This window comes from Anopheles marshallii, chromosome 3 (assembly GCF_943734725.1).
Source record: "Anopheles marshallii chromosome 3, idAnoMarsDA_429_01, whole genome shotgun sequence".
Lineage (NCBI taxonomy): Eukaryota > Metazoa > Arthropoda > Insecta > Diptera > Culicidae > Anopheles > Anopheles marshallii.
Genome location: NC_071327.1, coordinates 44,319,980 through 44,340,500, shown reverse-complemented (window position 1 = coordinate 44,340,500; position 20,521 = coordinate 44,319,980). Strand labels below are relative to the sequence as shown.

The window sequence follows — 20,521 nt, the reverse complement described above, 5'->3', positions numbered from 1 at the left end:
CCTACTGAAAAATGCAAAGGAAGCTATCTGAAATCTTTATTTGTAGATCTCTTTAAATGTTAAAACTTTATGGAATAAGAGGAGTGTGAAATCATGCCTAGGAAAAGTGCATCAAAAAACAAAAAAATAGAGCTATGTAATGTGCATATATTACAAAGGTTTCGTTGGATATTTTTCCAATTTAATAACATAAAGATTTGTATAAAATTTAACCCTTTTTGTAAACAACAAATAATGTTTTTTTAATAAATTTATTTTTCATCAACACAACATTTGACATACAATGAGATGTACTATCCGTTTTCCTTACTCTTCACATCTGTCTATTGTTGTTGTACCAAAATTTTAAAAAGATAAAAAGGTTTAACGAGGTAATTTTTTCTGTTATCTGTAGAACGGCCAGACCGTAAGAGAAACAAGGTTAATATCCTAAAAATCTGTGCCCTAATGTTCTGGCGGGATGAAATTAATAAAGACAATTCTCTGATGTCAATCAACGAAACTGTTGCCAAAAATGTTGTTTTCTCCCCATTGCCAGCTGCAGGCCAGAAAAGAAGGACCGTTACCACTACCATACGGGACAGAATGAACCAATTATTATTTTACGCTCCGACATGTTGCACCGATCTCTTTTGGACTCTGACCAATAAATACGCCTACATACAGTTTTGAGAAGATTGCGACTAGCTAGCGCCACGATTACGGATGCTAATTTTCTCAAATTAGAAGATCCGTCAGTTTTTCGGCATTGCTCCAAGGATGTCCTTGTTTGCTTGTAAAGACTTAAGCATTATTTACCCAACGGTCCTGCAGTTCAAACAGCAATGACACTCATATCAAAATGGCAAAACTTACAGCATAAAGTTTGCAATAAGCAATCGATGCAATGATGTTCCCAGTATAACACAGCAACATATCGCTGCACCACTTGGCCTACGACATGAATGTTGAAAATTCGTTGACGTTTATAAATTATTTTTCATCATCAACCGAACAACTGCCTCAACCCCGTACTGACCAACGTACACGACTGAGGTATGATTTAATTAGCGATAATTTATGCATCCGCCCCATGATGTATTAGCACGTTTTAGACGTTTAATTAGGGTATTAGGTACGTCTAATGAAGATATCACTGCCACTACCGCTAGCAGTAACGAATGATCGCGCGAAACGACCGTTGCTCTTGTGATGCGTTCCGTTGATTGGTCGCCCAACAATGCAATGTCCCGGGTTACCATTACGGGTGCGGATAATTACTTCATTTCTGCGAATTTCTACTTCACCGGTAGCAAGACTAGGTTCGAGTATTTTCCCTCGCATTGGTCCTAATGTCGTATTGCGGCGGTGAAGGGTTTGGAAGTTGTTCTGCTCTCTAAAGACTTGATGATTTATGCGAACGAAATAAATTGTCAAACATCCTGTCCCATTACGCTGTAACGCTCGGTGTGCACCAACATAGTACATCGTGCGCAAGGCTTACGAATCCACAAGCTCAACATAAATTGTCATCCAGTTAATCAAACGATGCTTATTCGCTTGTGACCACCTTGAACATCCTGGCAGAGAAAAGAAGGGTACAATGCATGTGTGAGGAGAACGAATTCGTTAAAATATTTTCATAATTGCTATAATGTGCGTCATTTCAGTGTAAGAATACTGTTGCACAGACTAACTTCATGGTGCTAGAATACTACCGTTTTGTCGGCAACTGTGTAGAGGCGACAGTATATAACCCAACACTGGCAGGATTCTGTATTTGGATTGAAATCATAAAAATCTTAAAAGGTGAGACATGGAGTTTTCATTTTCGAGTGTTCCTCAGGCAAAACTATTAATTATGATTAAATTGATTAACATTTCTGAACCGAATTGCATCATTTTCCAGATGAATTTTAATAATCTCCATAGTCTTGGTATATTTTATCAAATGGAGTCGTCATACATATTCAGTTTAATAACAAGAATATATTTCATTTTTTTTTTAAATTTTGCAATACTTTTCCTCAATATTATTGGCTCAAAAGCGGTATTTTCACTCGCTTTAAAAAATTTTAACTAATGACTCCCCTCTTCACTTCTCTGTGCATTCTTATTGTGTTTGTAGAACTGAAGTTGGACTTCTATCCCATTCTGTAGGGACGTAGAAAGTTTCATCATCAGTTCATTCAAGACATCAAATCTGAAATCATCACTATTTTCCTGTTTCTTTCCCTCTTTTACAGAACACAGAACCTGACCGTGTGCACGATTTGATCAAATTATATATGTATATTTTTTATGTGGAACTTAAGTAACCTAACGACGATCACGCCACATGTTGACAGTTGTGGTGATCGTGGAGATATATTTTGGAATATGAGGCAAGAGTAAATGAGGTTATAATTTCCACGGAATAGAACCACGAAAACAGTGTACCAGCGTTGAGGTATCAAGGATCGTGCAGGGTGAGATAAATTATTGGTACAAAATGAAATCAACCAAATCCGGTGTAAAGTAGATGGAGTAAGCAAACAGAAAAGTATGGTGAAAAAAGTGTAAATACATCTATTAGGAAGAGGACACTCACCCGCAGGCATGTAGTGCAGGTTCCAGTATGATCCAGTTACAACATCGTATGGGTAAGCAGCTAGAGCAACATAAATTATGCACAAGAACGCAGATGGATGCGTCCTGATGCATCAAATGCACGCGTTTTTTCGTTTGCTGTTCTTTTTTTCATAATTATTTAGCAGCACAGAGTGCACCACTTTTCGAAGAATTGTGCCCTAATTGGAGCTTGAGTAGGTGTTGAGCACGCAGATCGTAATTATATAATTGGCTTCAAGCATCCCAAAGTGGCATAACGTTACCATGTTCCAGATAGCTTCAGCATACCGAAACGATGGAGCATACATTATGGATTTCAATGAAACTAAAATTAAATCGTGAATATCTTACCTTTTCGTCTTTTCTAATATTTTGTCAACTCCATCAAATCGCGCCCTGTTATATTAAATACAGCACTTCGCCTGTCAATATAGCTCATGGTGATACAAAAAAAAATATTCTAAGGAACCTATTGCGTTGGCGCCAAGGAGACTAGTTTCTATGCCCAGCTGTAAAGAATTAAGAACAAAGGAAAGTCTGACTATTGCTTATTTACAAGAGCACAATCCCTCGAAGGGTTGTTGTGTTTTTCCAAGCAACGTCACACAAAACCACAAACAACGATCCTCATGTTTGTAATTAAACACCACTAATGAAACGATGACATACGAGCACCCGGAAAAACTCCTATACAAGCGGTCCACCTTCAGAGGTCTCAGGAGAACCACCGTCAAACCAAGTGAATGCGTGCGCCCTAATTATGCAGGACCACAGGTTTCCAAATCGAAGGCGTAGCACGCTAGCTATACCGTAACATGGCGATAGATTGCTGCAGATCACTTTCACGCCTTCGACCGGAAAACCCTTGCACCCTTGTTATTGTTTTTCTCCGAAAGTTCTCCAATAAATCAGATCGATTAGTGTCGCATGAGGCAGACAGGTTGGTATTCGAAGTCTGGGTTGCAGTGAATAAATTACGTAATCCCTTTCGTAACGCATCATTTTCGTAAAAAAGTACAAAATGCCCAATGCATTAATTATTTAACCCATCTTTTTATTTTCTTACCATCGAATTAGCTCGAAAATTACAACACGCGTTTCAAGAATTTTGTTGTAGTATTGCATCAAGGAAATGTATTCGTTTTTCTGTAAGACAATCCTTTTTTATCGATTTATGTTGCTTTATCAAAAGAAATCGATTGCTTGTTCAAATTATTTTGTTAAAACAGTACGTTGTTCTAATACGTCTCATCGTTCATGCTCATCGTCATCTAATTCGTGAAAAGAAATTACCAACCCAAGCATTACACTCTCCATCTCACCGACAGTATGTTACACTACTACGATTTATGGTAATAATAAATCAATTAGCAGCGGTGCAGAGCAACGCCAAGAGATATGGAAACATCCACTAAAGCATCTGAGCTACAGTGTGTACCGTTTTACTTGAACATGCTGTTTTTTTTCTTCTTAGTTTTGCTGTAACACTTTTACATGATAGTTTTTGTTTAAATGTTTGAATCTATAAATGAATTGATTCTGATCAATGTTCAACAATTTGTTTACAATAGCTTCTGCACACTTGACACAAATTCAAGGGATGCATGATACAGAATTGACCAAAAATTTATTTAAAAAATCCCTTACATGTTAGATGGTACCGTGATATTTCATCCACATTTATACTGCAACTGTTACATTCATACAGCAGATACCGTTCTTCATTGTGCATGGTAAACATCTTCAAAAGAAAACCAAGAAAACTCCGAACAGCGGCACACATTACTTACTGGCGCTACAACACGGCAACAGGCATTGCGGCAAAACATGCTTTCAGTTGTAACCGCTCATGTTCTCCAATTACACACTACGGCGCGATGCATCGAGCATGCGTTTTGGGATTTGAAAAATGACTACGGACTGACAATGCGCCATACCATACCCGGTAGGTAGCAGTCAGTGTGGTACGACAACATTTGAACGAACATTATCGTTCCGGTGGCGGCAAGTTTGTTAAATTTGGACAGTTTTTTGACATGAATGATTTCGACGATGGGGATACATTAAATGTGTGTTTAGGGGCCAAATATACAATGCTGGGGGTGAATTAATTATCGACTGGGGAAGCACATCGCTGCATCCAAGCCAGAACAAATTCTATCCGGCAAGTGATGACGTATTTTTTATTGCCCTAATATGTTAGCTATTGCATCAATTTTGATGTTTAAATAGTAATAGTTTATAATGAAACCAATACAGAAGTTAGGTTTCAGCGAAAGAAAACATTTTATTCAGTAAAATAACAAAGAATCTTTGTTAATTAATAATCAAAGAATTAATTAAAGAATTAACCCCTTCACTGGCACGATTTTTCAAAAAATGAGATAAAAAATTGTCACCGGTTTTTATTACTTTTTTATAAAAGGTTTTGATGTAAAATTACACATAAAATTACGCTGTACGCTGTTTTTCCTTTATTTTGCTTTAATTATACTCCATTACATCATACATGGCAATGGTTTTACGCGATTTTTTGCCAAAAAACAGCATCATCAGCTACCCCGAGCACTGGCTAGACTGTCGTGAGGCTTGTTTGCAAAGAAAGAACCAGCATTCGAATGTGATTATTTTGCTGTTCTAATAAATTACCTAAACAAACACGCTCTAAACCATCCCATTAGCAATTATTACTCGTCGGAAAGTTTTCACACATGGTCTCATTAAAATAGCATCGAGAAAGGAACCATCCCCTTGTGGAATACTTCCTTTACGCATCCAAACAACAAAGCGAACAATTTCAGCGATCGCTCATTTCCACATGCTCCTTAAATTCAAAACCTTATCTTCCTCAGTTCCTCGGTGGAATAAGGTTCATCGTAAACCACAAATGGCGCCAGATTGTTTTCGAAAATTTCAATGATCCGTACATTTCACACATTCCTCGGCAGCGGATTTGGGAGCACGTGATGGAGGATCGGACCGACACTTGAACTGCACACGAGAAAGCCCTATGAGAATATGTGCTCCCAGAGTGTATTTAGGATTCGTTAATTACTGACTCAACAAATCATTGAATGTCAAAAAGCAGTTTTGCTTCGTGCTTCTAACCGCTAAACAGTTCGTTTGCGATGAAGCGTGCAGTTTTCAAATATTTAGCGAAAGGAAAAAAAGTGTGTGACACATAAATGACGCATTTCAACGATTCTATAATTCGTTTAAAAAAAGTTTAGACATTACTAGACCCAACTCTTGATGCGCTCGTAGCGCCTCCGATGAGCTACAAATATTTCCATTAGTCCCAAATATCAAGCGAACACATTTGTCATCGTCCGAACGGATCGGAAGTAATGCTTCATTTGTGGTTGCGATGACATCACTTCGGTTGGCTAGAATCTAAAGATTGCATTTGTTTTTGTTCACCATATGCCTTCTGCTCTCTAATTATGGTTCTAACGAGATTTAATTGCCTGTCTTCCAATTCGAGGAAATCACAGATGTCCCCAAAAATGTATAGATACTGATGTTGCCCCTCCTCCAAGCTTTGATAATCGTAATTTAATGTGTCCTCCGCGTTCTTAAGTCTGCCGAGTCGCCTCAGAAGCAGATTCGTCGTAAGTAAGTAAGTAAGTAAGTAAGTAAGTAAGTAAGTAAGTAAGTAAGTAAGTAAGTAAGTAAGTAAGTAAGTAAGTAAGTAAGTAAGTAAGTAAGTAAGTAAGTAAGTAAGTAAGTAAATAAGTAAGTAAGTAAGTAAGTAAGTAAGTAAGTAAGTAAGTAAGTAAGTAAGTAAGTAAGTAAGTAAGTAAGTAAGTAAGTAAGTAAGTAAGTAAGTAAGTAAAAAGTCAAAATGTTGCTTCAATTCGAGTGTTGCTCGTGTTAATAATGTTGGTGCATATAATTGATTTGTTGTTGACAACAAAGCTGTCAGGTGTCAAAACACTTCCATTTATTTTTAATTAAATGCATCCGTAACACTATCTCCGCCACTATTACTACTACTCATTCATGCAAGGTTCATTGACAAAGACGACTACGTCTTCGCCATCAAAATCGCAGATTCCACAATCCACCCTTTATCTACGTCCGATACGTGTCCCCAAAATAAGCCACTTAGCCAAAAGTCGACGAATGCAATCAATTATGCTCCAATTACCGAACAATTAACGCCTCGGGCTAAGTTGATGCTTTCCGGCGTTGATTAATGTGTGTGCCGTTTCGGTGTGCAACCGCAACCATCCGATGGAAAGCGAGAAAACCCAGCATTTTCCAAGTCCTCCGCCACCCGACTTACAACACGACAGAAGCGTACAAAAACTGCATGCAGCACATCATCGGGTCGGATCCGCCTTCGAAGTGGAAACGATCGTCAGAACTTTGTTGGAAATTAAAAATAAATCTTGCGGTTAATTTATCTTCTAGCAAGCAGCTCCATCCCCGTCCAAAATCCCAACACTCCGTGTCACGCGATTCGGGTGTAAAGCGGCAGGAAATGTGGCGTATAAAACAAACAACAAGTTATAGCATGAATGCAATGTTGCCCTCTACCAGGGCTACGAGCAAATGTACCCTTTTTTCTTCGTGGTGGGAAATTGTTGGAATAATTTGTCTTTCTACAATTCTCCATTCAGCTACAGCGGGATAAGGCACGAGAATGACATTCGATCGTTCGTCAGGTGACTAATTTATGTTACCTACATGAACCTGTCTATGACCGTATGCTAACTTGACGGAATGCAAAGTGATAGACGATTGTTGAACGAGACAAGATTTTCATACAAAAATGTACATGGAAGTACCGCAAAAATATATTACATAACAATGTGCGATATTCCACCAATAGGAAAATGAGTTCACTTCCTTACCGTTAGTGTAATAAAACATCTCTTATGATAAGAGAAATTTAATGAAATTAGTCAAATACGTTGTAGGTATACTGTTGCTGAAATATAATATGATTTTAAACAATATATACCAACAAACATCAATGTAACATTCTTTTGCACTATTCCGTCATCAGCTTTACACATGAAGCTGCTCAAACGCTCAGTACATGATCATAGCTTAATTAGACCTCAATTAAGAGTGCCATTAAATCGCAACTTGTACATTTTCCACGTACCGCCTATTCCTGCCTCTCTTTTTGTTAACCGTAGTTAAAATTCCGATGTCTTCCTGATGATTCAATAAACAGATTTTACCAATTTATTTTCATTTTGCCCTGTCTCAAGACTAGCCCAATTCGCTGTGACGTATCGAAGTAAATATCGCCGCTATAAAACCGAACAGATGAGATACTAACGATGAAATGATGCGTTGATAATGGTTGTGTTCATTCCCTCTTCCACACAGTCGCTACAAACCGTAAGTACCGAATCTGCCTTCATTTTCAATGAAAAGGTTCTCTTTTCGGTGTAGGTTGTTTCGTTCGTTCTCCGTGATTACTCTTCGGAAAATTCCTTTTGGCCCGGATAATTAGGCAATGATTTATCGATGCAGCTTGTTCACTAACTCGACGCAGCATCCACTCTAGGGAAATGATCTTTTACGCACGATCAATGGACACGCCTTCTTTTCCCAAATCGTAAGAAGAGGGCCAAAACAGGGCTTAGAAATCTTAAGGCTCCGAGCTTGTTTCCATTTATTTCAAAGAAGTATCATTTTACTCGTTTAAAAATATTCCACCCGCATGAAACACACATGATTCAAATTGCATAAGATAGTCAAACGACATAAATCGAATATTGTGACTATCGTCAATGGCAACGCGTTTGACAAACCCTGATCTGAAACAAACACGAGTAGCTCGGAAGGCGTTTCATCATGTGAATGTGTGCTCTACATCTTTTCAAATTCTACTTCGCTTCAGGACCTTTCGAAACACACGAACATCCTCGATCGTCGGTGATCGTGCGAGGAAAAGTGTTTTGCTGAATTCAAGCGACATTCCACTTTTCTACCTCACAGTCGGTTGTGGAAAACTCATCGGGACGGACGTAAGCAAGTGACCACCGTGTGTCGTACTTGATACTAGTTTTGTGAGAACAATGTCACAATAAAATTAATAAACACATGTTTCTTGCTTCAATATAATTAGTATTGAAACAGCTTTGAAAAGCTTGTAAAAGTGCGCGAATAAGTGAGTTCGAGTGCACAACAGAAAATGTGACAACACAGTGTGCCATATTAGTTTAAAATCAGTGCTGTGTCCTAAACACTACTGTACTATGAACCATCCTTCACTTGGCAAACCGCTAGTGACATCAACCATTACAACAGCTATGGCGTCCACTTTTGCGACCTCAACACCCGCCACTATTCACCATGTCGATCACACAGCAGCAAATAATCGTACAAAAAATAGTTTCTCGATCGAACATCTACTTGCAAAGCCGGATCGAGCGAGTGCATCATCCTCTTCCAGCGGATGCTATCACGGAGTGGATGATCATCTTGCAGTATCCTTTTCTGCCCCCATTCCCACAGTGCCTAATGGTATGGTCTATCAGACCATGATGTCACGTAGTTCTGCTGCTGAGTTTTTGAATGTTGGTAAGACTGAACCAAGCGTGGGTTCATTTGACGATCGACCACCGTCGGAACGGGCGAGATCTTCTTCGCCCGAATCTAGCTGCAACGAGGACACCATGGATAATTGCTCAGAAATTGCATCCGAAGGAAGCGCTGGAGGTAAATGTAGATAAATGTAATTAGTTTTCGTTATGCTACCACAACAAAATAATGGACGAGTAGAACAAATTTCATGCAAAGGGCCTGTTGAGCTATATTTACTAAACTAGTTCTCTTGGTGCTTGAGTGATTTATTGAGTCCTCTCATGACAAAGATGATTACAAAAATTATGGATTATTTATTCAAACCCGTATCTGAGCGTTTATGAAGAAGTGAAAATACATTGCGAGCATAGTGATTGTGAGTATGTTGAAACATCTTGTTCGAAACATAAGGGCTGGGTTTTAAGTGATATTTGAATCGCACATGTAATAATTTGAAAACGTGAAAAGCATACATAATAAATAAAGCTTCGGAATAATGAAAGCAAATACAACAATTCCTAAGTTTTATTGACGCTTTATCGAACCATGGAAGGGTATAAAAATAATAATTGTTACCTCATTATAAAAGTAATTGTCATCAGTAATTTGTAATAAGTTCGCGTCAGTTTCAATTTTTCAAAAGGAATAAATACTAACTTTGGTGATCTTTCTGGTAATGATCACTATTTATAAATTTACTTTGCCTGAAGAAAGGCAAATGTCAACCTGCGGGCACAAATCCACTATAAGACAAGTAAAAAAGATGCGATTAAACGACTATTACTTTCTCTAAATTGAAAAATATCATTGCCTTGAGAGTAAAAAAAAAACAAAGATCTTGAAGTACTGATTGAATAAATCATCAATTGTTTAAACGGATAGCGTTTGTATTTGCTTTTATGTTAATATTCAATATGTAACAAGAACTAAAAATAATAAAAACACGATACAAGATACTGATTGATGCTCGGAAATTGCCACAACAAAATGTCACTCTCAGAGACACTTTAGCTGAAGACGATTGAATATTTTTAGCAACATCTTTAAATACTTCTCTCAATAACTTATCGCCTACGATCGCTTCTTTTTTCCCTTTTCCGAACCCAAAAGAGGAAGGCTCTTCTTTCGTTTCCTTTTACCACCTATCATCGGTGTTTCCCGCAACACAACCATTCGCCTAAGAATAAAGTCCGGAAAACTAACAAACCTGTCGTACTGCTCATCAATCATCACCAAAGAGGCATTTAATCGTTTTCTAATTGCCTCCAAATACGCCACTTAATTGTCACCGAATGTCGATCAACAGCCGGAGTTGTGAGGATACGGAAAAACTTGTTGTGGTAGAAGGCAGGCTTCTATCCTCCACCCACAATGACGCACGTTGCTTAAAATTTCAGAATGTGCGTGTGATTTTATTTATTACGTTAAAAAATGAGGCGACCAGGTGGTGTATTTGGTAGCGACGTCAGTCTTCACACGACAGGACCGGTTCAAAATCCCATCCGTATGCAAGACAGAGACTATCCAGCAACATGGAAAAAAATGATTTATTCTATTAAAACAATTAATTTCGTTGTCTTTTTTGCTAAACATCGAGCATAAATTACACATTTTTATCTAAGAAACCGAATGTTTTCCATTGTCATGTTTCAAGAAAGTTCATATTAGTCGAAAAACAAAATATGTTATTTGTGTTAAAGAATTTCCTTAATTTTAGTAAATGATGTTCTTCGTTTATTCCTTCTTAGGAGGGCTTACAACTCACGATGACCGAAAAAAACGTCCACGGACCGCATTCTCAGCGGCACAGATCAAAGCACTGGAGACGGAATTTGAGCGCGGGAAATACCTGTCTGTCGCCAAACGAACGGCGCTAGCCAAGCAACTACATCTTACCGAAACGCAGATAAAGATCTGGTTTCAAAACCGACGCACCAAGTGGAAGCGCAAATATACAGCCGACGTGGAGTCGCTCGCTTCACATTACTACTCCCAGCTCGGTATTGGAAGCTTCGCCCGGCCGATGGTCGTTGGTGATCGATTGTGGCTGTTCAGCCAAACACCAAACGGACCAACACCCGTGCAATCGCTTCTATTAAACGGTCCCCAACCCGGTGCATCAAGTGCATCGCCCCATCATCCCGCGCTCGGCATGCAACATCCGGCCGCAATTAGACCATACCCTGGACTTGCTAGTTCCATCCCAATGAACGCGAGTCCCAACTTCGCCACACGTCCGGCTATGACTCCAGGATCTTACATCACTACAATAAATCCAGCTGGACCCGGCGCTTTTATTCACAAAATTCCTTCGCCTTCGCCACAAACCCGACTAGCACAACCGCTTGGTTTAAGGCCACTCTCGTCGGGGGATCTTATCGAAGGAGCATACTACTCTGCCGCCGGAATTGCAGGTCCAAAGTTTAACCCAAATGAACTAGTGAATGGGGGACTGCTAGCAGCGGATAGTAATAGCTCGGGTATAGCAGATCTGGAGCGAGCATTTGGCAATCCCAGCAATATGATCGATAGTTTAACCACATCCAACGTTGCTGAATCTTCGATCAATTGTAGCACGCGTGCCGGCGGTAAAAAAGGCACTGACACAATAAACAATAACGAATGTACCAGCAAGGATGGTTTGCCCGGCAGTGAGCAGGATTCGTCCAGTGAAATTGATTGCGAGGAAATTGAGGACGACACAATGCTTTGATTAAAGTTTCTTAAAAAAAAACATTATCTTAACGATATTTGGAATTGGATAAAAACGGAAAGATGTGTCAACTGTTTCAAGTAATACGTGTCCAGAAATTTAAAATGTTTAATGATCTTAAAATAAAATAAATGAGGTGTTATGAATTGAGTCTTTTTCCATCTTCTCTGCAACGTAATACCTAGGTGCGACTAGGGAATCGAGATATTTCGCAATGATACAGCACGTAATTCACAGGACCGGTAACTGATGGCCGTAAATGTATTATATCGGGTGTAAAATTAAATTAACACTAGTTTATTATTGGTGCAAACAAACAATTCTGGTACGTACAATTATTTAAATTACTTCAATGGTTACCTTTGCGACTGAAGTGGAAATATCCAAATTCTATCTATTAAAAATAGTTGTTTTTTCATTGCAATTGCACATTATATCCGTATCCGTAAAACAAGTCTAGGATCTTCATACAAATCAGATGGAAACCCAGATTTTGGCCATCAACTTCTGATCTGCCAAAAAAGAGGGCGTGTCCAACGATCGTGCGTAAAAGATCGTTTTTCGGGCGAATGCTGCGCCACTTGAATTACGATTGTAACACGTGACAGGCATAGAAAAGTAATATTTCGATTCCATTTTCAAAAATTAATCCATTGTCGTCCATTGCATGAATGTAAAATTCATTCAAACAATTAAATGAGTTGTTATTTTTTTTGATAACCTAGATCCCTTAATAATTAATTCATCGATTACTTGGTTTTATGTTTGGTACATTATGTGATTAACTATATTGGTTCACAAGAGGATTACTCGAACGGTTGCTCCGACTGTGACGCAAACCCGAATCCCGCATTCCTGCATAAAGATCTCGGTCCATCTCATGATAACGAGAACTCGTGCTCATCAACCGACAAGAGATCACTCACTGATATCAGTAATTGTTTTGGTAATTGACGTAGAGCAAATGTTACATTCGATTAGAGGTTTTCATGGCATTGAAAATCAATTACATCTTTACTAGCATGACTCGGTCGTTGCCAGGCCCCTGTACTTCAAAAGTGGTATGACTAAAATTAGAAACGCCAAATCAACTATATCCAAAGGATACGGGGTGCATAACGCTGTAAAATTCCTTCAGTCCGTGTGCAAACATGCAGTACGTGCAAATTGACAAGATAACCTTATCAAATTTTGTCTGCTACAATAGACGATGCACAGTTGGATACACCATGTAGAATAGGATTTGTTTGAACATCGTTAAAATCGGCCAATTTGTTATTGCATTTTACATTTGCCGGATTCATCTATTGAATAAACAAGCACGAATTTTACAATAAAGTATGTGAAATGTGAAGAACTTACGATTAAAAATTCAGCTATTCTTGGACGAAAGGCAAAAGTCGGACGAAAAGCAAATGCAGCACCTATCTCCGTCGAGGTAAAACAGTCAGTTCTACAGGATGTTGAATGTTGTGGATTGCTATGAAAAGAATGTTTGTGAAACACAAAGAAATCTCACTCTTAGGATCGCTATGTGCCGCAACGCAAAAGGAGATATTCGAACCGCAAGCGAGATGCGATCGGCAGATGGAAATACTGCATTGATTAACTGCACAATAATCAGACATAAAAGAGATACCAGCCTAGGCGTAGACAATGGCGGAAGGCATCTACTGAAGAAGCTTCTTCTTGAATCACTTACTCTCTTATTATGAAATCAGAAAAATCAGGATATCTACGTCGCATACGTGCACTAGAAATCCAGCAACTATCAGGATGTGTAGGTAACACACATCCACGTGGCTGATAAAAACAAAACGCTGGCCATGTATTCTCCAGTTATAATACCCTGTAGTATATTGGCGAGAGCTCAATTCGTCGCGCTTTGTCCAAAAATAAAAATGTTCTCCAAAAGACCTTACGATAACAGACTGACTTGAGACGCAGTGGGTTGGCAATATTTCTGCATAATTTCAATACCACAGCTGTCTGCAAAACGTCTGTCAAACGTGTTTCTTTTTATCACAATCTTAAAGCAATCAAGATCTTAACTGATAAGCAATTTTACAACATTCATAAAGATACCTTAATACGGTAATACAAGAGTTACAACGAGCTGATTTATTTACAACGTTTGACACAGTTCACGTGTTTCTCAGAGTGTAGGTGACATGAAGTGCACATTTATTTCATTTGACACAAACACGTTTCGTTTGGTTAGCTTCTTTTTACTTCATGTTCTTTTACTAATGATTGTTACCATCATTGATGCAAATTACTGATTTAATCCTTGCTCGAATCGAGTGCTGTTTGACACGTACAGTTTCGGTGTTTTATTTACTAATATTTAAAAATGCTACTTTGAATCGGTTTACTTATTCACATAGACCACGTAAAACACGTAGAATGCACTGGGTGACGTTTGTAGCATTTCGGAACGTCGAGATTGTTAATGCTTTTTATAGTATTTTAATAATCGCTCATCCTTTACTCCTTAACTCCTCTAGCAACATTCCCCAGTGACTAAAGAATTCTCTTCCTATTATCATATTTACGTCATGCATGCTATGTTCTCGCATTAATTTATGATTTTGCTTAAAACTTTACGCACATTTCCTAAAATAGGGAGCCGAAATGTATTGCTTTCTTGTTTTTTTTTTTTCTTTTGTGTGACTGCATCACACGCTCAATGGCGCAAATTTTGTGTTCGGTCTTACTTGGCTCTACGGATCTTTCTTTGAGCTGCACTATGGTGACCATTGTGTGGGCTGTTGTTCCCCATATAATCACATATACACAATACAAACACTCATTTGACTAGCTGCTGCAGCGCATATGCAGTATATGTACTTTGTATGCACCTTCTTACAATCTATTGGTTGTCCTAGACTGCATCACAAATTCATGTTTAGCGAATTGATAGAGTAACGAAAATAACAGAAAACTATTTGTATTAAATATGTTGCAAGGTTTTGCATTGGAAAGGAACGTAGGTAGAAGCAGTAGCGAGGAACTGTGTTCAATAGTGTGTTATTTAATGTGAGGAAGTAGAATTTTCAATTATATAACTAAACTTGTTACCATTAATATCAAATGTCATTGAAATTAATTATGTTTTCAATAACTTCTCCTGTAGGCTATTGCAAAGTCGTTTCATTGAAACCAATTAATTAAATAGGTATTGATTATCTTAACTCAAGCAACTTAACCGTAATTGATTATTTCAATTTCTGCACACTCATTTTCCTGCACGCATAACAATGTTACGGAATTGAGCAGATTTTTAATTGGAGTATGAACTTTTTGGAGAAAAAAAAAATTTATCTGCAAGTAATTAGAGCTTAGGAATGATTCACATGTGTTTTTCGATTTCGCTACAAGTACAATTAAAATGATTGCTATAACTGGGAACCAATTGTGATGCTAATTGAATATGTGTTGTTACAATCGTCATACAAAAAAGCTAAACGTCGATTAAAACTATGCAATGCATCTGTGCGGGTGAGCTTTGAAATCTACAAACAAAATCGTACCTCCAACATTTACGCTAAAACAAAAACAAATGCCACCAAATGATGTGATTCACTGGCTCCGCGAGTGTGTAAGAAAAGTCAGTTCTTCGCGGAAGCGAATGCACCTCGAAAAAGGTTGCGCAGCAAAACGATAACAATGCTGCGCCGCTAGATCAAGCTGGGCAGTGGAGCGCTCTGTTAACTCCAGGTGAGATCATAACCCTTCCAATTTGCGCTACTGGGCGCTAGGTAAACCCGCTGCCCGTTGTAGAAGAACGAAACTATACCTCGGTAAGCCGTTCGTGGTACTCCGCTCTGTAAACCGTAGCAACAATACGTTTTAATCAATTGCATTACACACTAGTGAACGACACTAATGCACGGTACTTACCTTAAAATCGTCCATCAGACCGAGGTTCTTGGTGGCCCGTTTGTATTGTTCTTTGGTGTGGTACGCTATGCGAATCGGTTCTCTGGTCATTACCATGCCACGCTTCAGTTCATCCAATGTTACCACCCGACTTTGGTAGACGGTTTTCAAGAAAGCGTGATCGTATGCAGACTAATGTGGTTGCAAGATGAAAAGAGCGATGGAAATTCATCATTCCGAAGGATCCATAAATCGCTTGCCATTCAACTTACCTTTACTAGGTAGGATAGATTGCTTTTGGTAAAGCTGACAAATTCTTCGCTTAGCTTGATGTACTTCAGATGCTTGTCGAAAAAGAGGCCACTGTAATAAAAGCAAAAGAAATTGTGTTAGCAAACCGATATTATCGTTCAAAGGCAATGCCATTTATACATTTTCTCTCTCTACTTACTTGGATACACCTATCTTGCCAAACGTTCTCGATCTTGGCAGTTCGGGTCGTATACAGGCCCGTTCCTTGCGCTGTTCTGGCTGCCGTATCCAATCATCCCAAAATCTGAATACAAAAAAAACATTCTTAGTTTGATATACAATAAGAAAACCGTTGTTGTGCTAATCTAACAACTCACGCTTTGGGCCACTTCGGTTCCAATTCGTTCCATAGATCCTTCGTCATCATCCAGCCCAGTCCGGGGAAGAAATCAGACCGGTATAAGAGATCGTGCGCCGTGCTGTCGATTAAACCTTCCTTGCCATTGTCGTTCCATGCCGACACACACCATAGTGATTTGTCGTGCTTCAAAATCGGATAGGTGCCGAGGAAATATTCGTAAAAGTCCGGTGCCACACTGAGATCGTCTTCGACCAGTATAACTGAATCGAATCCTTGGCCAAACACTGCCCGCAACGCCCAACCGTAATGGCGCGAAATCTTGTAATAACCCTTGTACTTCTTCTCTTTCGGTGGTACGGGTATGTCCGACTGATCCGGTTGCTGTATAAGCGTGACCTCGTCTCGATACGATAGGATCGTGTTCCTAGTCGCTTCATCATCGCAGTCTTGCGAAACAATTATGGGGAACTGCTCTGCGCTTGGTCGATAGCGTATCAGATCGTCCAAACACTTGTTGACTGAGATCCGATTACACGCAAACACAACTACTGGGATCACCGGAAATGCTGGATCATTGTTGAGATAACGTTGTTGAAACTTGCTCAGAGCGCGTTCCACTTCTGGCCGTCCATCTTCCGCTTCTGGTATTGGTGCCAATGGAGCAGGTACGCCGAGGACACCTTTTGCTTCTTCTTCCAACTCCGAATTTCCTTCCTTCGCCTTTTCTCCTTCGTCAATAGCCGATCCCGGTGATTCTTCTGATGGTACGAGGGGAATTGCCTGCGCTGGAATGCTCGGTACTTTAACCTCTCGCCGCAGAATGTTTATGATATCGCGGTACAGGTTCTGCCGATTTTCAGAAAAACTTTTCAGATTTTCCTCAAAATACTGCACCTGTTCCAGCATCACTTTGTTGGCGACCGCAGGTCTGGGTCGCGAACCATCCGTTCCCCGAACGGAGCGCATAAACGCGAGATAAGTCATTAACACCCAAATAACCAGTACACCAATGAGCAAAATTGTCTTACGTGGCCGCATGACGCCGTTATCACACGTTAGAATTTTTGAAACAATTTTCAACCAGTGCGTGTCGATCGCAACATACACGAGCACTATCAAATAACACCTCTGTACCAAAAACAAGAACCTGCTTTCAAACTTTCCGCGTGCACAGCAAATGCCTGCATTTGTTTTCCACACACAATACCGCGCGAAATTGTGCGACTATGTTGTCGCGACCCCAAATACAATTGCCCTCTACGCTGCCTCTCTGCGCGATAACACTAAACACCGAATGTATGATTACCGCCGCAACTAGCCACTATCGCTACATGTCCGTAACCTGCCATTGGAATTGAGCATGGGAATAGAATGAAACACGGAAAACGCGCACATACGCGGGTTACGAACCAGGCATTCACACGACACAATATAAACTCGTTTCCATTACACTTAATTCGGTGATAAAATCGCTTTGCAAACTGATGAACAAGAGAAGCACTTTTCTCACGGATTATTTTCCCATTCTAGACCAATACGTGGATGTATGCCGTTTGTTTACGTGCTGTCAGATTGGAGTGACGTTTGGCTCAGCTGGCTCTGATGTAGTAGAACGATAAAGCCGAACTTGAAAAATGTATTGTAAATGTGCACAATATTCGGAGAAGTATGTTACGCACGAAGAATTTACTACCATGTAACATTTCTAAAAACAAAAGAACCTTTTTGAACAAGTTGATTTGATGATACAAAACATAAAGCACTCACGGGAATATACAGCTCTCAAGGGTTGACTTTCAGCGTCATATGACACTTCTTTGAATAATAGTGGTTTATCAACAGTTTTATCGCGAAACAAATTGTAAGTCGCCGTAGTAGTTTTCCTTCCGCCTTCATTTATTTCAAACATTCCTCAACTGCCTTGAATATCACATGAAAGCTTGTTAACAGTTTTCCATAACAATCAGACCCACTTCAACTTTCACTTCAAGGATCGACTATCCAGCGGAATGATGAATCAGGCCTTGGATGGATGGCTATGAACGGAATGGTAGTAGGGGCCCTTATGACTGTCTATTTTGAAATGATCCTCTCATAAGATTTTAAGTAGACTTTCCTTCCTAGTAGTTTTCCTCGAGGACTTCAACTCGTCAGGACACTATTCCGCCTACCGTAAGATCCGTCATTAACCCAGCGACGAGTACGCATAAGTCAAGGAAAGTCAAACATGGTGCAACAAGTCCTTTAAGACCAGAATGTCCTAGTGTCACAAAGAAGTAACCAGCAATTATTTTCCCATAAAACGCTTTTCATATTCGTTGCGGCTTTTCTCCCACTCTTTCGGATGCTTCTTTTTCCTGTGCGCGTGTAAATTGGCAGAGGAATTGAAAGTTCTTGTGCAGTGTGGACAATTGTACAGTGAGCTGCCGGTGTGTGTTGTCATGTGTTCCTGCAATTGAAGTAGCCGATTAGTTATAATTCATCTATCACGAATTAATCAATCTCACTTTACCTTTAAGGTAAATGCTCGTTTAAAAGCTTTTTTACAAATTAGACAACGGAAAGTTCGTTCCATCTCATGTACAAACAATTTGTGGCTTTTCAGTGCCGTATATGTCGGGGCTACCTTGCCACAGATCTCACATATATTGGGTTTACCGCTTGTCTTATGTCTGACCATGTGCTTGTTCAGGCTTCCGATGTTTTTCAGCCTAACAAATTTTAAATAAGTAATTGTATAAGGAACTAAAACACGATTCGCTGCACTCTTACCATCTTTTGCATATTGAACATTCTACGCGCTCTGTGCGTTGCGGATAGTGGCAATTTTTCTGGTGGTTACGCAAACCATCCCCAGTTTTAAACCATTTTGAACATATGTCGCACATAAGTCCCGGCCCATGATCTCTTTTGTGATGTTGTTGCAGAAGCCGTACAGTGCAAAACCTTAAAAGATGAAGTAAAATAGTTTTTCCATATTCTGCATCTAGCATTTTAATACCATACTTACGATTTCCTACATTCCACACAAGTGTGTTGTAAACTTGATGTTGCATGTTCTTTCCGGTGTTCACCTAGCATATTTTTTTCGGGTAGTACATAATTACACTCTTCGTATGCATAATCTTGCGTTTCCCGTTTTGTTGAATTTCCAATCAATTTTTGCCCTGTTTGTTCTCTTTTACCTCCCCTTTCTTTAGATAAGTTTGCACATTCAGCATTGGTTCCGATAGGACGTTCACTTAACGTGCCCTCAACATCGATTGATTCAATTACAATCGTTTCCACGTTTGTCCGATACACCAAAGGATCAGGTTCGTGGCATTCATCTATAACTGGTTTGCCTTCGAACATAGATGATTCTTCTTCTAGCAAAATTTCCGTTCCGTTCAACTCATTATCCCCGAAATGGATTGAATCCTCCTCCAGCTCTATTTCTTGTTGCTCATCTGCGCAGTGTATCAATTTAATTTGTTCGTAGAAGTTGTTAAAATCGTCTACATACGTCCAGCAGATGCCACACACGTACTTTTGCTGGATTTCTTCAGGAGAAAACCAAAACTGGCGACACAAAATAGTAACAACTTTTGGTTTCTCGTCACAGCTTACCGCATTGTCGGGATTTTCACGCTTAAAACATAAAAGACAAAAAACTGGATCAAAATCCATTTTAGCAAGAACGCGCTGTTCAAGAGCTTGAGCTGTTGTTTGTTTTTATTTTGTAGCAGTATAAAATTAAACGTCAAACGTTTTGAATTTTGGAGCTGCTTAGATTATAACACCTAGTTGTAAAGTTCCGATTTTTTTCAATGATCAGACAGTAGCGTGGATGACTTGAAACCAAAAATTTGACTGATATGATTTGTTAGATAAACTACATTTGAAGTGATGAAATTATGCAACCTTTATGTAAGTAAGCATGGATACATTTCAGAATACTATTAGCCGTGGGAATCGATAGTAATGATCTTCAGAGTCTTCGCTTAAAGCACAGTTTTAGTTCTTTGTGGTTCCTGTTAATATTTTCTTAATGTTGTTTTGGTGAAAATTACGACATCATCAGTGACAGGAGAAACCGGTCACACAAAATACAACAAACCGTTAATATCAAAACATAAGGTACTATCCATCACAGTTCAATGGCCTGACCAAAATTTTGTCCACGAAAAAGCCCA

General features: G+C 39.2%; 3 protein-coding genes across 3 annotated transcripts; 1 reads left to right on the top strand and 2 right to left on the bottom strand.

Annotated features, from left to right (window-relative positions):
• The first annotated feature begins 8,810 nt into the window (after positions 1-8,810).
• On the top strand, positions 8,811-11,851 carry LOC128711992 (homeobox protein Nkx-2.6). The gene is made up of 2 exons (XM_053806885.1): positions 8,811-9,273; positions 10,887-11,851. The coding sequence occupies exons 1-2, from the start codon at positions 8,811-8,813 to the stop codon at positions 11,849-11,851; spliced, it is 1,428 nt and encodes a 475-aa protein (XP_053662860.1).
• Positions 11,852-15,461: 3,610 nt separating this feature from the next.
• Positions 15,462-17,384, bottom strand: LOC128711683 (alpha-1,3-mannosyl-glycoprotein 2-beta-N-acetylglucosaminyltransferase). Its single transcript, XM_053806566.1, has 5 exons — positions 16,363-17,384; positions 16,185-16,289; positions 16,006-16,096; positions 15,755-15,925; positions 15,462-15,678 (listed from the first exon to the last, which is right to left on the bottom strand). The coding sequence occupies exons 1-5, from the start codon at positions 17,382-17,384 to the stop codon at positions 15,562-15,564; spliced, it is 1,506 nt and encodes a 501-aa protein (XP_053662541.1). The 3' UTR covers positions 15,462-15,561.
• Positions 17,385-18,633: 1,249 nt separating this feature from the next.
• Positions 18,634-20,015, bottom strand: LOC128714397 (transcription factor grauzone-like). The gene is made up of 4 exons (XM_053809272.1): positions 19,357-20,015; positions 19,119-19,292; positions 18,859-19,057; positions 18,634-18,795 (listed from the first exon to the last, which is right to left on the bottom strand). The coding sequence occupies exons 1-4, from the start codon at positions 20,013-20,015 to the stop codon at positions 18,634-18,636; spliced, it is 1,194 nt and encodes a 397-aa protein (XP_053665247.1).
• Between the last annotated feature and the right edge of the window lie 506 nt (positions 20,016-20,521).

Coding starts and splice junctions, on each gene's coding strand:
- LOC128711992 (XM_053806885.1), top strand. CDS start 8,811: ATGAACCATCCTTCACTTGGCAAACCGCTAGTGACATCAACCATTACA. Junction 9,274..10,886: donor ATCCGAAGGAAGCGCTGGAG/GTAAATGTAGAT, acceptor ATTCCTTCTTAG/GAGGGCTTACAACTCACGAT.
- LOC128714397 (XM_053809272.1), bottom strand. CDS start 20,015: ATGGATTTTGATCCAGTTTTTTGTCTTTTATGTTTTAAGCGTGAAAAT. Junction 19,293..19,356: donor TGTGTGGAATGTAGGAAATC/GTAAGTATGGTA, acceptor TCATCTTTTAAG/GTTTTGCACTGTACGGCTTC. Junction 18,796..18,858: donor AACGAGCATTTACCTTAAAG/GTAAAGTGAGAT, acceptor CTTCAATTGCAG/GAACACATGACAACACACAC.
- LOC128711683 (XM_053806566.1), bottom strand. CDS start 17,384: ATGCGGCCACGTAAGACAATTTTGCTCATTGGTGTACTGGTTATTTGG. Junction 15,926..16,005: donor ATCTATCCTACCTAGTAAAG/GTAAGTTGAATG, acceptor CAACCACATTAG/TCTGCATACGATCACGCTTT. Junction 15,679..15,754: donor GTCTGATGGACGATTTTAAG/GTAAGTACCGTG, acceptor TACGGTTTACAG/AGCGGAGTACCACGAACGGC.